At 46.0% G+C, this 15121-nt stretch overlaps 1 protein-coding gene across 4 annotated transcripts in view; it reads right to left on the bottom strand.

Moving 5' to 3' along the window:
• Window positions 1–7272: 7272 nt before the first annotated feature.
• Window positions 7273–15121, bottom strand: part of MAPK14 (mitogen-activated protein kinase 14) — a 76808-nt gene continuing 68959 nt past the window's right edge. For 2 of the 4 annotated variants that reach the window (XM_086371344.1, XM_086371345.1), the window contains exons 11-12: window positions 11030–11203; window positions 7273–10103 (exon numbers count right to left, since the gene is read on the bottom strand). In XM_086371344.1, the coding sequence (XP_086227470.1) occupies window positions 10036–10103; window positions 11030–11203 (242 nt within the window). In that variant the 3' untranslated portion in view covers window positions 7273–10035. The remainder of the gene's footprint in view (window positions 10104–11029; window positions 11204–15121) is intronic. The other 2 variants (XR_015153079.1, XR_015153080.1) reach the window with 1 other exon arrangement.

Below are 15121 nucleotides of genomic sequence, written 5' to 3'. Positions count from 1 at the left end.
TGGCGTCTGTCTCCCAGGAGGCAGCAGGGGTGCGGGCTCTGTCGGTCAGACACCACCTGCCCTGCGAGTTCACTGTTCTGCCCTCGTTCCCTGAGGCGAGGCCCTGGCGTGTTATGCTGCGTGTGCAAGGCTGGATCCTTGTGTGGTGGTGAAAGGCACTTGATTAGGAACCAGGTGCACAACCCGAACTTGGGGACCTCTTCTGTGCCCCAGAATTTGCATGCAACTTCATTCCAAAGTGGGGCCCTCCCTGTCTACGGCCCTCACTGCTCCCACTGAGGTTCTGGATAAGCCAGACCCTCTACCCTTTGGAGCTGCTCTTCCTTCTTGGTCTTTAAAGACTGGCTTTAAACTCACCTCTTCAAAGAGGTGGTCCCCAGTGAACCACAGACCTGCTCACCCCAGGACCCCAGCTGCTCTCCCCCCACCCCCCCAGGCTTTGTGACACCCACATTCTTGGGTGGACTTGTACTCCCCTGAACTAGTGGGGAGTAGATGAGGACTGGGAGGCAGAGCTGGGTTTGAATCATGCCAACGCATAGAGCTGTGTGACCGTGAGCTGCTGAAAGCATGTCTCTGAACTTCCACATCAGTCCAGTGGGAGAGTGACACTGACCCAGCTGGGGGCTTTAATGAGCCTGGGGATGCCGGGCTGCAGGCCTGTGCCTGGTGTTCCCTCCCATCATTCAGGGCCTCCTCTGAGAGGCCCTCCGATCCGTCACAAGCCATAACCCCCTGTCTCTCCTGGCCTCAGTTTCCTTCAAGCCTCTATCTTACATGTTGTGTGAAAAGTGAAAGTGTCAGTTGCTCAGTTGTGTCCAACTGTTTGTGACCCCATAAACTGTAGCCTGCCAGGCTCCTCTGTCCATGGAATTCTTGAGGCAAGAATACTGGAGGGTAAAAAAAAAAAAAAAAAAAGAATACTGGAGTGGGTTCCCAACCCAGGGATTGAACCCGGGCCTCCCACACTGCAGGCAGAGTCTGTACTGTCCGAGCCACCAGGGAAGCCCATTATTTGTCTCATAGATATTCATCCTTATAAATGTCAGGTCTACAAGAGTCAGAATTTTGTGTTTTGTTTGTTGCTGAATCGCAAGTTCCTAGAGCAGTGCCCTGCATACACTGAATGGCAGGTACATAGTAGGGACTTTATAACCAGGTGCTACTGTCATTACCATACATGGTTTTGTTTGTAATGGGTAAGTTGGCCAAACTCATCTTTATGCCTGGGGCAGTCCTGGCTCCAGTGACCTCCCAAACTTCGGTAATGGGGTCACTGTGCAGCCTTGGCTCTGGTGTGACCTGCCCTGGGCAGAGGCGGTTGTGAACCCAGAGTACATCTTTACAACCTGCCCTTCTAGAACAGAGGTCACTGGGGCAGCCTGCTCCACCCTCTCGATGTAAATATCCAGCCCCAGGACACATGGACCATCCCCACGACCCTTGTCAGAGTCAAAGAAATCCAGACAAGACTAGTCAGTCTCCCGGCTATGGCAGAGGCTTGGGCTCTAATTCCAGCTCTGCCTCTAACTTGCTGTGTGACCTTTAGTAAGTCACATTGCCTCTCTGAATACTTAGCTTTCTGTTTTATGTATTTAAAAATATTTTTGCCACAGCACTAATTATTTGCCAGAAATTGTTCAAAGAGCTTATGTACATGTAACTCATTTCTCTCAATAACCCTATGAAATGGGATAATAATTTCCTTTATTTTACATATGACAACCATGAAGCACAGAGAGGTGAAGTGACTTGCCCAAGGTCACACAGCTAGTAAATAAATAGCAGAGCCAGGATTCAAGCTCAGGAGTCTCACTGCAGAGTCAGTGCTAGTAAGTACTGTGCTCAGCGGCATAGGATGGTGCCCGTAAAGAGTCACCCTTTGCTTGTTAGGGATCTGAATTTATTCCTCCCGATGGCGGCTCTATTATTTGGCAGACACTGATTTTCCTAAAGACTCCATTTGGCTTCCTGAAACGAGAATCTCCTGGGACTTCCCTGGCAATCCAGTGGTTAGGAATCTATGCTTCCACCACAGGAGGCAGGGGTTCAATCCCTGGTCAGGGAACTAAGATCCCACATGCCGCGCAGTGTGGTCAAAAAACAAAAGAATCTCGCTTCCTACCCTTTTCCAAATCTAATAACGGAATCCCCCTGACTTCCAGAAGGAAACAGGCCAGTGGGGTGTGGGACAACCAGCGTTGGGGGATGGGAGCGCCGACGCCTAGTGCCTGTCAATCTTGGCGGTGTAAATACCTCCTCCGTGGCCAAGTTCACACTACCAACCTGACATCACTGAACACAAAATTGAGAAGAGAGACATAAAACCAGCTTCCATGAGCCACCACGAGCAGCTCCAGCAAAGATGTGGCAACAGGGATTAGTAAGGGACCCCTGGGGGACAAACCACCAGATGGTCCCCTTTACCCTGCCTCACAGGCCCTGCCAGGCCTCCCGAGGCCACCCTTGTCCCTCCTAACCCACAGAGGGCTGGGGATCCAGCTTTGGTCGCCTCGGGAGGGCCCACCAGCCGGACAGCCTGAGAGCCGGGCTAAGCAGGTGTAACAGGCGAACCAGCTGCGACTAATCTTCCTGGTTAGAGCAGCCTCGCCTCCTCGTCACTCCCCACCCTCTTAGCTCCCAGTGGCCTTCAGGATCAAATTTAAAGTTCTTAGCCTGTTGGACAAGGCTTGCCCCCATCAGGGCCCTGCCTTTCTTGCTAATCGGATCCTTCACAGCGTCTGTGCTAACCGTCTCACAAACATCTTACTCATCTCTGTCGCCACACCTCTGCTTGAGCTGCTCTTCTGGAATGCCATTCCTCTGCTTTGCCAAGGATGGAGAGGACCCTGCCTCAAGGCCTGGCTCAGTAGCACTTCTTGGGGCTGGCCACTCCTCCCCACTGGCCTCTCCCTACTCTGACTCCCGTAGGATCATGGCTCAGCAGGCCTAGACTTGAATTGTCGGTTATTTCAAAGTTAAACTCTAAGTTTCTTGAGGGCATGAGTGTCTTGTTTCTCTCTGTCCTCAGTATCTACTCCGCAATGCTTTATAAAGCCTTAATCCATTCAACCAAATTTTCTGGGCACCTACGGGCTTCCCGGACTTCCCTGCAGGCTCAGACAGTAAAGCGTCTGCCTACAATGCAGGACACCAGGTTCAATCCCTGGGTTGGGAAGATCCCCTGGAGAAGGAAATGGCAACCCACTCCAGTACTCTTGCCTGGGAAATTCCATGGACGGAGAATCCTGGTAGGCTACAGTCCATGGGGTCGTAAAGAGTTAGACACAACTGAGCAACTTCACTTTATGGGCTTTCCAGGCGCTAGTGGTAAAGAACCTGCCTGTAAATGCAGGAGACATAAGAGATGTGGGTTCGATCCCTAGGTCCATCCCCTGAAGGAGGGCATGGCAACCAACTCCAGTATTCTTGCCTGGAGAATCCCATAGACAGAGGAGCCTGTTGGGTTAGTCTATAGGGTCAAAAAGAGTTGGACATGACTGAAGCCACTTAGCAAGCACACATAATGCAGGCTCACAGGGATGGGTAGCTTCCACCTTTACTACATCCTGCCAGGCTGGGTGTCACCAAGTTCATTAGCCTTTGTCTTACAGCTTCTGGGCTTGGGATATGCTTCAAACACCTTTCTCCATTTAAATCTTCGATTTGCCTGGACGTGATCGTGGCTAAAGGGAGATAAGGAGGGAGTCCAGTTGTTTCAACACCATCTGTTGACACAGATGACTGAATAATAAGCATCTGTTTTTATAAATGTTACATACATTTACAGATTCAGGAAAATTTTCTAGTAGTTACATCAACCTGCCAACAGCTATCATTTCCAGGTAGTGGGACAATAGATGTTCCATAGCTACATTCAAAACTTTTTAGCAATAAACATGTTTTATCTGTGTCATGAAAGAGCAATAACAATACGTTGTTAGAAAAAGTACCCTAGTAGGTGCCTTGACACTAGTTAAGCTTGGTGGAAGTTACAGGAACACGGTAGAGTGGGTACCTGACTCCCATGCAGGCTGGGTGGAGCAGGGAGCCGGGTGGGGCCTGCGGGGGGAGGACAGCCTCCAGGTGGAGACACTCCCTACCACAGGCACCTTGTCAGCAGCTATTATCAGAGAGTCACCACCTCGGTCACCGGGCAGAGCCGTGAGCGTGCGATGGGTCACGTCTGAGCAATGGCGGCATGGGAATGGGCTTTCGTGCCGGGGTACAATGACGTCACACCTCAAGCCGGAAACAGACGGCCGTGTGGTTGGCAGCCCCACTAGTGGAGCCGGCTGATCAGGTGAAGGTAACACCCGGGGAGGACACACAGGCCCAGGACTCCCGCAGGACAATCCCACTCCCTGTCTGCTGAGCACCAGGAGGGTGTAACCAAAGGCTGCATCTGGCCCAGAAATGGCCACAAGCAGCAGACGCTCAGGGGTTCTGTTCTGCGATGCCAGGGAAGCAAGCGGTACAGTCATGATTTATGACTCTTACACCCCATTAGAACCTCAACTCCAAGAGCAGTCTTTTATTTTTTCCCATGTTCTCAGTGCCTGATACGTGGAACTTACCCAAAAGCTGTTTGTAGAATGGCTGAATGAGGGTGCAAGATACCCTAGGGACTTCCAATTCCCCTACTTTGCCCCTGTTATTTTTGCTTTAAAGTGGCAGATGGATGGGAAAACAAATTATCTAGATCATGGACAACAGCCATCTTCAGTAACAGTTATCTTTAATAACCTTTGGATTATTGTTCTAGTTCATTAAGTTGCTATGCATCCAACTTGAATGACAAGCAAGATGACGCCAAGAGAATCAGAAACTAATTCTAATACTTGTCTCTTAAACTGGGAATTTCATACAGCACGGTTTCTTAGGGCAGATAGTCTGTATATATTTGGTTTTCTTCTTTAGATGGTCTTTGCTTCTGTGGACTGGCAGTTTTAAAAACAGGAAACAGAGGACAAGATGATTGCAAGTGATTAAAAAATGACATTCACTGACTCAGTCAATAAAGATGAGATGCCTACTGTATGTCAGGTACCATGTGAGGTGATAGGGATACTAGTGTGTAAGTCTGTGCCCTCAAGGACATACAGCCCTAAGCTAACATTTATTGAGCACTTACTGTATGCTAAGGGTTTTACATACTTTAACTCATTTAATCCTCACAATGACCCTGTGAGGTAAGTTCAGAGAGAAAAATAATTTTCCCAGATTGTACCAGGAGGAGAGGCTGGGATTTGAACTCAGGCAGACTGACCCAGAGCTCGTGTCCTTAAGCGTCATGTTTTTTTCTCTTGAGCAGGTGATACAGACACCAGACAATGGCAAAGCAATGTGATCAGTGCCACCCCTGATCAAGGCAGATGAGTACCAAAAAAGCATACAGAAGGCACGCCTAGTCCTAGCTTGGGGATGCTCAGGGAAGGTTTACAGAGGGAGTGACAGGGAAGTTAGCCCAGAGGATGGGGAAGGAGAAGGCAGGGGGTCCTAGGCAGAGGGACTATCACCTACAAAGACCAGGTGACAGAGAAAGCACTGTGCCTTTAGAGCAATGCCACGGGGGCAGGGTGGGGGGGGGAGTGGCATGAAGCTGTGGCGAGAAGCACTGAAGGGGGGAACAAAGTGGCCGCTGTAGCCCTTCACTGGCCTGTCGCTCTCCAGAGGGCAGAGGTGCCTGTGTATCCCAGATGATAAGGAAGCAGGGGAGGGGACTGGGACCTGGGCGAGGTCCAGTATGGGCTGCATGAGATAAGCCAACAAGTGCCCATCGTACCCATTCTAGTCTTTTATTAGTCTCTAGTTGATCATATTGTAAGCATATGACAAACAGCAAACATAATGCAGATTAATTGCAATAATTACAAATTTTGCCAATAGTGGATTTGATGAACTTGAGCAAAGCCACTGCAAACTATGGGATCTGGCAGACTCAGAGGGTTACAGTAAAGGGAGAGGTGATAAGGTGATCACCAAGGTGATCGCTTATAAAAAAGAACAATGTGAATATCAAGAGATTGAGGTCCATAGGAAAACTGAGGAAGATCTCAATTTTTTGTTTTTTTGGCCTTGTTGAGCAGAATGAAGGATCTTAGTTCCCTTTCCAGCAATTGAACTTGTGCCCCCTACAGTGGGGCTGTGGAGTCTTAACCTCTGGACTGCCAGGGAAGTCCCAGATCTCATGTATTTTGGAAAAAATTCCCTCTATGATTATGCTGCAAAAATGAGATGGAAAGAATATTGTAGGATGCTAAACATGGTTTTACTCAAAAAAATAATCATGTAACTCTTGAATATTTTTGAAATTACAAGCTTTTATAATTCTGTTCAGTTTTCATGATGAAAGTCCCCATTAGACTTCCTCTCCCCACCCCCCACCCCCCCCACCAATCCTCAATATACAATGAAAACTCTGGTCCCCATTTTAAGTGGATTCACCTTTAGGTGAAATTTTTCTGGTGCCAGCCGTCTCCCTGAGCTAAGCAGGCCCTCTGCTCTCAGCAGCCTAGGAGGAAGGCTGTGTCACAGCACTGATTTTGTATGGAAAGGCAAAATATTTCCTACAATGGTCTGCTCTTTATAGGGACTGATGTATCACATGTGAAAACGGAGTCCTTTTTCTCTTACCCCCTTAAGAAGTCACTGGGCAGGGGCGGGGGCCGGGGGTAAGAATGAGGACAAGAGCTTGTGCCTGCTTTGCCTTCTATCCGTCATTCCCAGCTGCCAGTCAAGGACCAACACAGCACAGGACAGAACCCCCGGCTGCACTTTTCACATCCTCACTGGCTGGGCCTCACGACCCACCCTGGGACCCCCGTCAGCATTCCTGGGCCACTGAGAAGGGAAGCGCCACAATACAGGCCCTGAGAACAGCTGTGAGACCTCGTGACTCTTTCATCTTGTGATGCAATCCAGTAGTTTTGAAGAATATGGTCAAGGGCCATGCAACAGAAGACTCATCAAATACATCTGCTCAAAAGTCTATGAACAGGGTACACATCCAAACTTCTCCCTACAATTTTAAATAAAAGCATAGGTCTGTACAGACAGTCTGAGAACGTCAGAGCTGAAAAGAACTCATACTTAAACAAACTTCATGTTTCAGATAAGGAAATTTAAATGCTAGGCCGGGGTCAGCAAACTTCTGTGAAGAGTCAGCGAGTAAACAGTTTAGACTCTGTAGGCTATATGGTCTCTGTCACAACTCTTGAACTCTGTTGTAGCACAAAAGCAGCCACAGACAATACATAAACAAATGTGTGGTTGTGTTCTGACACAGCTTTATTTATGGACACTGGAATTTGAGTTTTACATTATTTTTCACATGCTACAAAAATATTGTTCTTTTGACTTCAACCATTTAAAACTGTAAAAAGCCCACTTTTAGGGGGCTACACAACAGGTGGTAGGTAGACTGGATTTGGTCCCTGGGCCCCAGTATGCTGACCTCTGTCCTAGGCCGCTCTGACACCCAAGTGGAGACTACAGTGTGACATCTTGTTTATTTGTCCTTTGCTTTTCCCACCCACATTGAAGAGTCTGATCTGCTTCACATAAACTGCACAAGGAGCTCTATCAACGTCTTCTACATTTTACAGGAGTCACATTAAGATCTGTCAGAAACATATGCCAGGCGGCAGCTGAAAGACCACTGATATAATGCTATATTGTGCACTGAACAAAAACAATCAAGAGGAAAATACAATAAATTTGAGCAACTCACTAAATTTGAAAAATAGGCTTTATTTTAATCAGTGGTATTGTATGACATCCTATATGGCATAACGGATTACGGCCAAGTTCATGAATACAAATAAGACAGCATTTTCCTTCATTCTCTCTTTTGTTTCCTGTTCAGAGAAATCAGGAGATGGGAGCACTGTGCTCAGAAACCAAGGAGCTCTTCTTCCACAGGCTCCTCCAGCTGAGTCCGGGCTCCTGGCACATTCAGCCTCTTAACATGTATATGGTCTCATGTGCAAAGACCTTTATGAAAAAAAATATTCAGAGCAGTATTTCTGTAGGAAATCACACTAGCATTTACAACAAAACATGGCTGATAAAGTTCACTTGCTGTGGATCATGAGGATTTGAACTGCATATAAAGGAGATGAGGACTTTGCGTTCGTTTTCCTTTAAAGAGGGGGCAGATCTTGGGTGAGGTGTGATCACCATCAGCTGCCTCCTTCCTTCTTGCTCCAGCTGACTTGCGGGTCCTACCCTGTCCCCCTGGAGTGTAGGCAGTGCTGCGCCGTGACAGAGAAATGGAAACATCTTGGCCCAAATATGAGACTGTGCCACACAGCCAACACTGGAAATGGATCTACACTTTCTTCTTTCATAAAAGGCTTAAATATATGGGCCCTTATGATATCACAAGATGCCTGAAATTCAGAAAATTATGAAAACAACTCTTCTCCACCCCTGAGGATATTTCATCTTTATAAAGTTGAAAATACAAAATATTAAAATAATTTGCCCTTTCTCCCCATCAAAAGGAATCACATTCTCAAAGGATTCCTGCCATATAGAAAATTCTGAAACAAAATTTTATTTCTCCCCAAACCAAGACCAGGAAGTCAATGTTAAGCTGCCAAGAAGACCCTTTTCCAAAGAAGGGTGAAAAGATACCTCATCACTTTTTAAAAAATAATCATATTTAGACAAAAGATAGCAAAAAGAGTTTCTGGCCTCATGAGCTTTCATTTTTCACTTTGATTTTTAGCATGTCTTAGCATTGGTTACTGGGAGTGAAGAGAATGACTTGTTTTCCAAAGTCTAAGATATTCCTGGGACAAACCCTGATCTTTCCTGGTTGACGGCTCCCCAAAAATAGTTTGTTGAAAACCAGATGGCAAGAATGGAAATGCTATACATCCATCTGTTCCATTTCTTCATAGTTTTCACATCAAAAGCACCTGGAGTTATCACTTGTGTTCAACACAAAATAGTACTGGGGGCTGAAGAGAGGATGATGTCACCTGCTCTTAGCATCAGCCGAGGTGACACGGGTTCTGAACTACCCATAAGGTCTTCACTGGCAAACCTGCCTGGCACGAGGGCCTCCCGAAGAGAACAGGACAAGCAGCCGTGCATGCTCAAATAGCAAGACGTGCAAAACAGATCATCACTCTGCTAGGAATAAAGAGCACACAGGAGGTACACTGACAGCAGGAACCAGCTTCTGACTACTGGGGCCAGTACTTAAGAAATCTCTGCACTGAAGGTGGGGTATGCAGAGGAATGGCGATGACACCTGGGGGTGGGACAGGGTGAGGGAGGAAGAGAGGGATGTACATCCACGCATGCTCACACACGCACACGCGTTGCCTCCGAAGGCACCGTCTACTCCGGATTCACACGTGGCCGCCTGACAACCTGGCTACTTGCCTGGCTCAGAACTTCATGGCTGCACTCTCTTAACCACACTTTCTCCTCTCCTTTTAAGGCACAAACATATTTAATGGTTCCAGGTATACCTGCTGAGTTCCGAGAACCACACTAAACAAGTTAGTCACGGCCTAGCGCACAGAAGCCAGCTGGTCCTTTTCGGCTGACACAGAATGAGGGACGGCGCCCCGTGTGAAGCAGCCAGGAGGTGTGAGCCGCCGTGGGATGTGGACAAAGCCGACCCTCAGCATCAAGGCGGGGCCACAGGAGAGGCCAAGATGGCAAAAGCATGACCAGGGTCTGGGATGTTTAATATTTTTTTACTTTGCTTTTAACAAACCATACAAGGTGGCAGCTCTTGCCTGCCTCGCGGCCTCTCATGAACAAGAGCAAGCAGAGGCTGCCACGGAGCATCTGTCACTCCACGTAGAGTCACTGTGATAGTTTGCTCATCATGTTTTACCCTCCCACAAAGTCAGACACACACACACGCACGCACGCACACACACATACACACCCCTTCCACCACGGAGGAAATCTTTGCAACAAGAGGCACTTGAATGATATTTTGAGAGTTCTCATGAAAAGGCCTTCCCCTCACAGTGAAGTGGGATCAACAGAATAGAAACCAGACACTCAAGACTCCATCTCTTCTTGGTCAAGGGGTGGCGGCACAAAGCTGATGACTTCATCATAGGTCAGGCCTAGAAATCAGGAAGGAAAAGTAGGGTGTGAGAGTTTAGACATTCACTTTGCTGGGAAGCCACCCTAACTTCTAAGCTCAAGTCCCTTCCCTCCCTGTCCAGGCTACTGGTTCAACAGGCCTCATTGCTTGTGTGTGAACATGTGACCAAAAGTTCAAGGATGTATATAAAAGAACAATTTTTTGGGTGATCCAGTGCCTCCTCTTTAAAGCTCTCTGGAGAAGATGCTTAAGAGTAGCAAACCAATTATTTGGGAAATGTAAAAAGTCGGACTCTTTGCGACCCCATGGACTATACAGAATACTGGAATGGGTAGCCTTTCCCTTCTCCAGGGGATCTTCCCAACCCAGGGACTGAACCCACATCTCCCGCACTGCAGGCGGATCCTTTACCAGCTGAGCCACAAGGGAAGTCCCCCATATGCTACAGCAACAGATAATCCTGGCTTTGGGATTTAACTCAAGTTCTGGATTTGTGTTTTATGAAAAGAATATGAGACTGGGTCTAGGAGACCTGGGTTCCATTTCTGGCTGTATCCTTAACTAGGTCTAAGCTAAGATATAAGATATAAATGCTCTTCAATGTTCTATTGTTTGTAAAGCTGTAAAGATTCCCTATTCCCTACTTAGCTCAAAGAGATAGTATAAATGCAGAAATTCTGAGAACCTCAAAGCTCTATGCAGACGTGAGGGGCTGTGCACAAAATCAGACCAGACAGAAGCATCTCAAAGGTCCAGAGGGGCGTCATCTACAACAGAGGAACATACTCATTCCACAGAAGAGACCCTCACTGCAAGTTTTAACGAGTTGGATACAACCAGAAAAAACTCCCCCCACCCTCACAGCCTTTGGTTAGTGGCTCACCTAGGAAAGATTCTTAAATCTAGGTTCTCAAAAAAGCAGATGTTCACCCTGCTATGACTTACTTTTCCATTCGTCTATAAGGAGGTCCCTGCTTTCAAAAGACTGATCATAAGGATCAGCCACTGGTTCGTCGTCAGGATCGTGGTACTGGGCGAAGTAGGCATGTGCAAGGGCTTGTGCTGCTGTGATTCTCTTATCTGAGTCCAATACAAGCATCTTCTCCAGCAGGTCGACAGCTGTCAGTACCACAGATGGGAAGGAAAAAAGAAGAGTTTTTAACACATTACCAAAAATTTATGCCTTATTAAGCAAACACAGAGTTTCGATCCTTCATACCCAAACATTCTCCAGAGTATCTGCTCTGAGATATATTATATTTTACCTACTTTATATCTTTATCTATATATACATACATTTTTTGCTGAATCATTTTAAAATAAAATTACAGACATGCAATTTTACCTATAAATATTTCACCATAAAGATGGCTTCCTATACAATCATAAAACTGTTATTACATCTGACAAATATATAATCCTCAAACATCATCTAAAATCCAGGTCATGTTAAGCTTTCTTCAATTATCTTAAAGGTGTTTTTTATATCTAGTAACTTGTTCAAAGTGAAAGTGAAGTTGCTCAGTCACGTCCGACTCTTCGCGACCCCATGGACTGCAGCCTACCAGGCTCCTCTGTTCATGGGATTCTCCAGGCAAGAGTACTGGAGTGGGGTGCCATTGCCTTCAGGATTCAAGTAAGGACCATGCATTGCATTTTGTTGAGTTTCCTTAGTCTCTTCTATTTCTAGAATAATCGCCCCAGCCTCTAACCCCCATTTTCCCTAACTCTGACCTGAAAAGACTCCCTCACAAAACTGTCTTGAGCTATCATGTATCTGTACCCTTGTTTTCCTCTATCCCCTGTATTTCCTGAAAACCCTGGTAAATCTAAAATTTGGTAAGAATTAGGTTAAACATTTTTGGCAAGAATATTTCATAGGTGATGCTGTGTACTTAATGGTACCTTAAGGCCATCTGTCCCATTAATAATGATGCTAAATTTGATCACTGGGTTAAGCTGTTTCTTTTTTGCCTTAAGCAAGTACCCTGTCAGCACTAGGTATCAGTTTCTTTCACTTATAGCTTTCAGCATCCACTGATTTTCCTTCCCAGCAACTATTTCATTAGCTGGGGGTCACAGAATCGTGGTTTTTTTTTCCCATCTAATTCCTATAAATGATGATGTTTTGAGTTTCAGAATGGTAGCGCCTGGGAGGACAAATAATAAAAGACCACAGTTGTCACTTTTGTGAAGCAAAGGCATTTGTGGCTTTGCAAATTCTTGTTTGTTCTTTAAATGTGGGAGGGGCAGGGATGGTTAGTCAAGGGCTGGGGCGGGGGGGTGGGGGGGGGTTCCTTTTCCTGAAGAGATCCACGCTGTGTACACTGGAGGCTGTAAAAGACCCCCATCCTTCAGGCTCAATTCCAGAGTTGAATTTCTTCTAAATGAGAAATGTGGATTTCCAAGGAATGCAGTAACAAAGTGAATATTTATGTGTCAAGTTCATAAGCTTACACCTTAAAGCACTCAGAAAATTGCCCAGACATATATTCTCTTCTTAGAAACAATAACCTCATCAGGTGCTGTCTCGACCATATGATGAGTCTTTGCCACCCCAGGGTAAAATGACCAACACCTTGATAAATAAGATCAAGGTTAAGAAAAAGATTCCTCTAAGACCTTGACAGATACAAATACAGAAGCATCAAACAGCAACTTAAGTTTTACTTCATGTTTTGAGAATAATGGTGACACATGAAGTCAGAGACGGACAAAAGAGGGCTGTCAGTATTTACACTGTTGGTGTATTCCTGCTGGGTTAACATGCTGGGCATGAGTTCCTAGTCAGGTTACACCATGTTCTGCCTGTAAGAAGAGACTCTTTATATGACGCCAGCATTCGGCAGTGGACTGACGGGTCTGTGTAAATACTGAGAACTGCAGTGCTGGGAAGCAGGTGGCCCAAAGCCTCCTTTTGCAGTCTACAGTGCTAAGTGGTAGCCAGCTTTTTTGAAGGATTAAATGTCACGATTCCAGAGAAGGGGGATGCTTATCAGGATGGAAGTGACCCCAATAAACTGCTGGGACACACATATCCCCCCTTCAAATAAATCGCTTTGAGCCAACCATCAGGAAATCACACAGTGAGCACTGCCATGTCTAAAACATGAGCTGAGATGATGAAAAAATTCATAACAGAATGACAGACAAGGAAGCTACCAACTTACAACATAATTTCCTAATATCATACAGTACTTAATGACTCAGAGAGAGCTTCTCACAGACCCTTGAACTAGATAATACAGTATAAATAAATCATACAAAGGCAGTGAGAGCAAACCAGGGCAGATACAGACCCAAAGCAACCCTGGCAGAATTTTGTATACCCCTGATGAGTCTGTGGATTTATTCTTAGACATGACAGTGATCCAGCTGAGCCCTGACACATTCTCCATCTCCAAGGCTGACAGGCTCAACACTTCCGAGCATGAGCATCTCTGCTATTGTAAGAATTATCATAGGAACACTAAACCGCTCTTCCGCAATCACTGTGGGTAAAGTACTTAGAAAGGTAAAGCCACTTAGCCTTCACTCCAACTTCTGAAGAGGCTGTCGTCAGCTCTCAGAAGGATGAAACTAAGCCCGAAGCACAGCTGCTGGGACCCTTAAGTGGAGGAATGACCGAAACTGAGATTTAAAAACATACTACTGAGATACAACTTCAGAAAAATAAGAAGGTTGATTGTTCTATTATCACAGCATTGCTCCACTCTCGTCATAGGGAGGGCCATGTCTGATTTTTCTGTTGTTCAGTCCCTAAGCTGTGTCCGACTGTGACTGAAGCAGGGCAGACTCCTCTGTCCTCCACTATCTCCTGGAGTTTGCTCAAGTTCATGTCCATTGAGTTGGTGATGCTATCTAGCCTTCTCATCCTCTGCTGCCCCCTTCTCCTTTGGCCTTCAACCTTTCCCAGCATCAGGGGCTTTTCTAATGAGTTGGTTCTTTGCATCAGGTGGCCAGAATATTGGAGCTCCAGCATCAGTCCTTGCAATGAACACCTAAGGACTGATCTCCTTTAGGATGGACTGGTTGGATCTCCTTGCAGTCCAAGGGACTCTCAAGATCTTCTCCAACACCACAGTTCAAAAGCATCAATTCTTTGGCGCTCAGCTTTCTTTATAGTCCAACTCTCACATCTGTACTTGACTACTGGAAAAACCATAGCTTTGACTAGATGGACCTTTGTTGGCAAAGTGACGTCTCTGCTTTTTAATATAGTGTCTAGGTTTGTCACAGCTGTCCTTCTAAGGAGTAAGCATCTTTTAGTTTCACGGCTGCAGCCACCGTCCACAGTGATTTTGGAGCCCAAGAAAACAAAATCTGCCACTGTTTCCACTCCTATCTGCCAGGAAGTGATGGGACAGGATGCCATGATCTTAGTTTTTTGAATGTTGAGTTTCAAGCCAGCTTTTTCACCCTATTCTTTCACCCTCATCAAGAGGCTCTTTAGTTCCTCTTCACTTTCTGCCATTAGAGTGGCAACAACTGCATATCTGAGGTTGTTGATTATTTCTCTGGGCAATCTTTGAATTCCAGATTATTTTTCATCCAGCCTGGCATTCTGCATGATGTACTCTGCATGTAAGTTAAATAAGCAGGGTGACAATATACAGCCTTGTCATACTCCCTAACTTTGAACCAGTCATTTGTTCCATATCTGGTTCTAGCTGTTGCTTCTTGACTTGCATACAGGTTTCTCAGGAGACAGGTATGGTGGTCTGATATTCCCATCTCTTTAAGAATTTTCCATGGTTTGTTGAGATCCACACAGTCAAAAAGGCTTTAGCATAGTCAATGAGGTAGAAAGTACATGTTTTTCTGGAATCCTCTTGCTTTCTCCAGGATCCAATGAATGTTGGCAATTTAATCTCCAGTTCCTCTGTGTTTTCTGAACCCAGCTTGTCCATCTGGAATTCTTAGTTCACGTACTGCTGAAGCCTAGCTTGAGTGATTTTGACCATGACCTTGCTAGCATGTGGAATGAGCTCAACCGTACAGCAGTTTGCACGTTCTTTGGCATTGCCTTCCTTTGGA

The sequence above is a fragment of the Bos grunniens genome, chromosome 23, assembly GCF_055505025.1.
Source record: "Bos grunniens cultivar Pamir isolate PY7600 chromosome 23, Bosgru_T2T1.0, whole genome shotgun sequence".
Lineage (NCBI taxonomy): Eukaryota > Metazoa > Chordata > Mammalia > Artiodactyla > Bovidae > Bos > Bos grunniens.
Note: the sequence above shows the minus strand (reverse complement) of the source record. Positions and strands in the feature narration are given on the sequence as shown.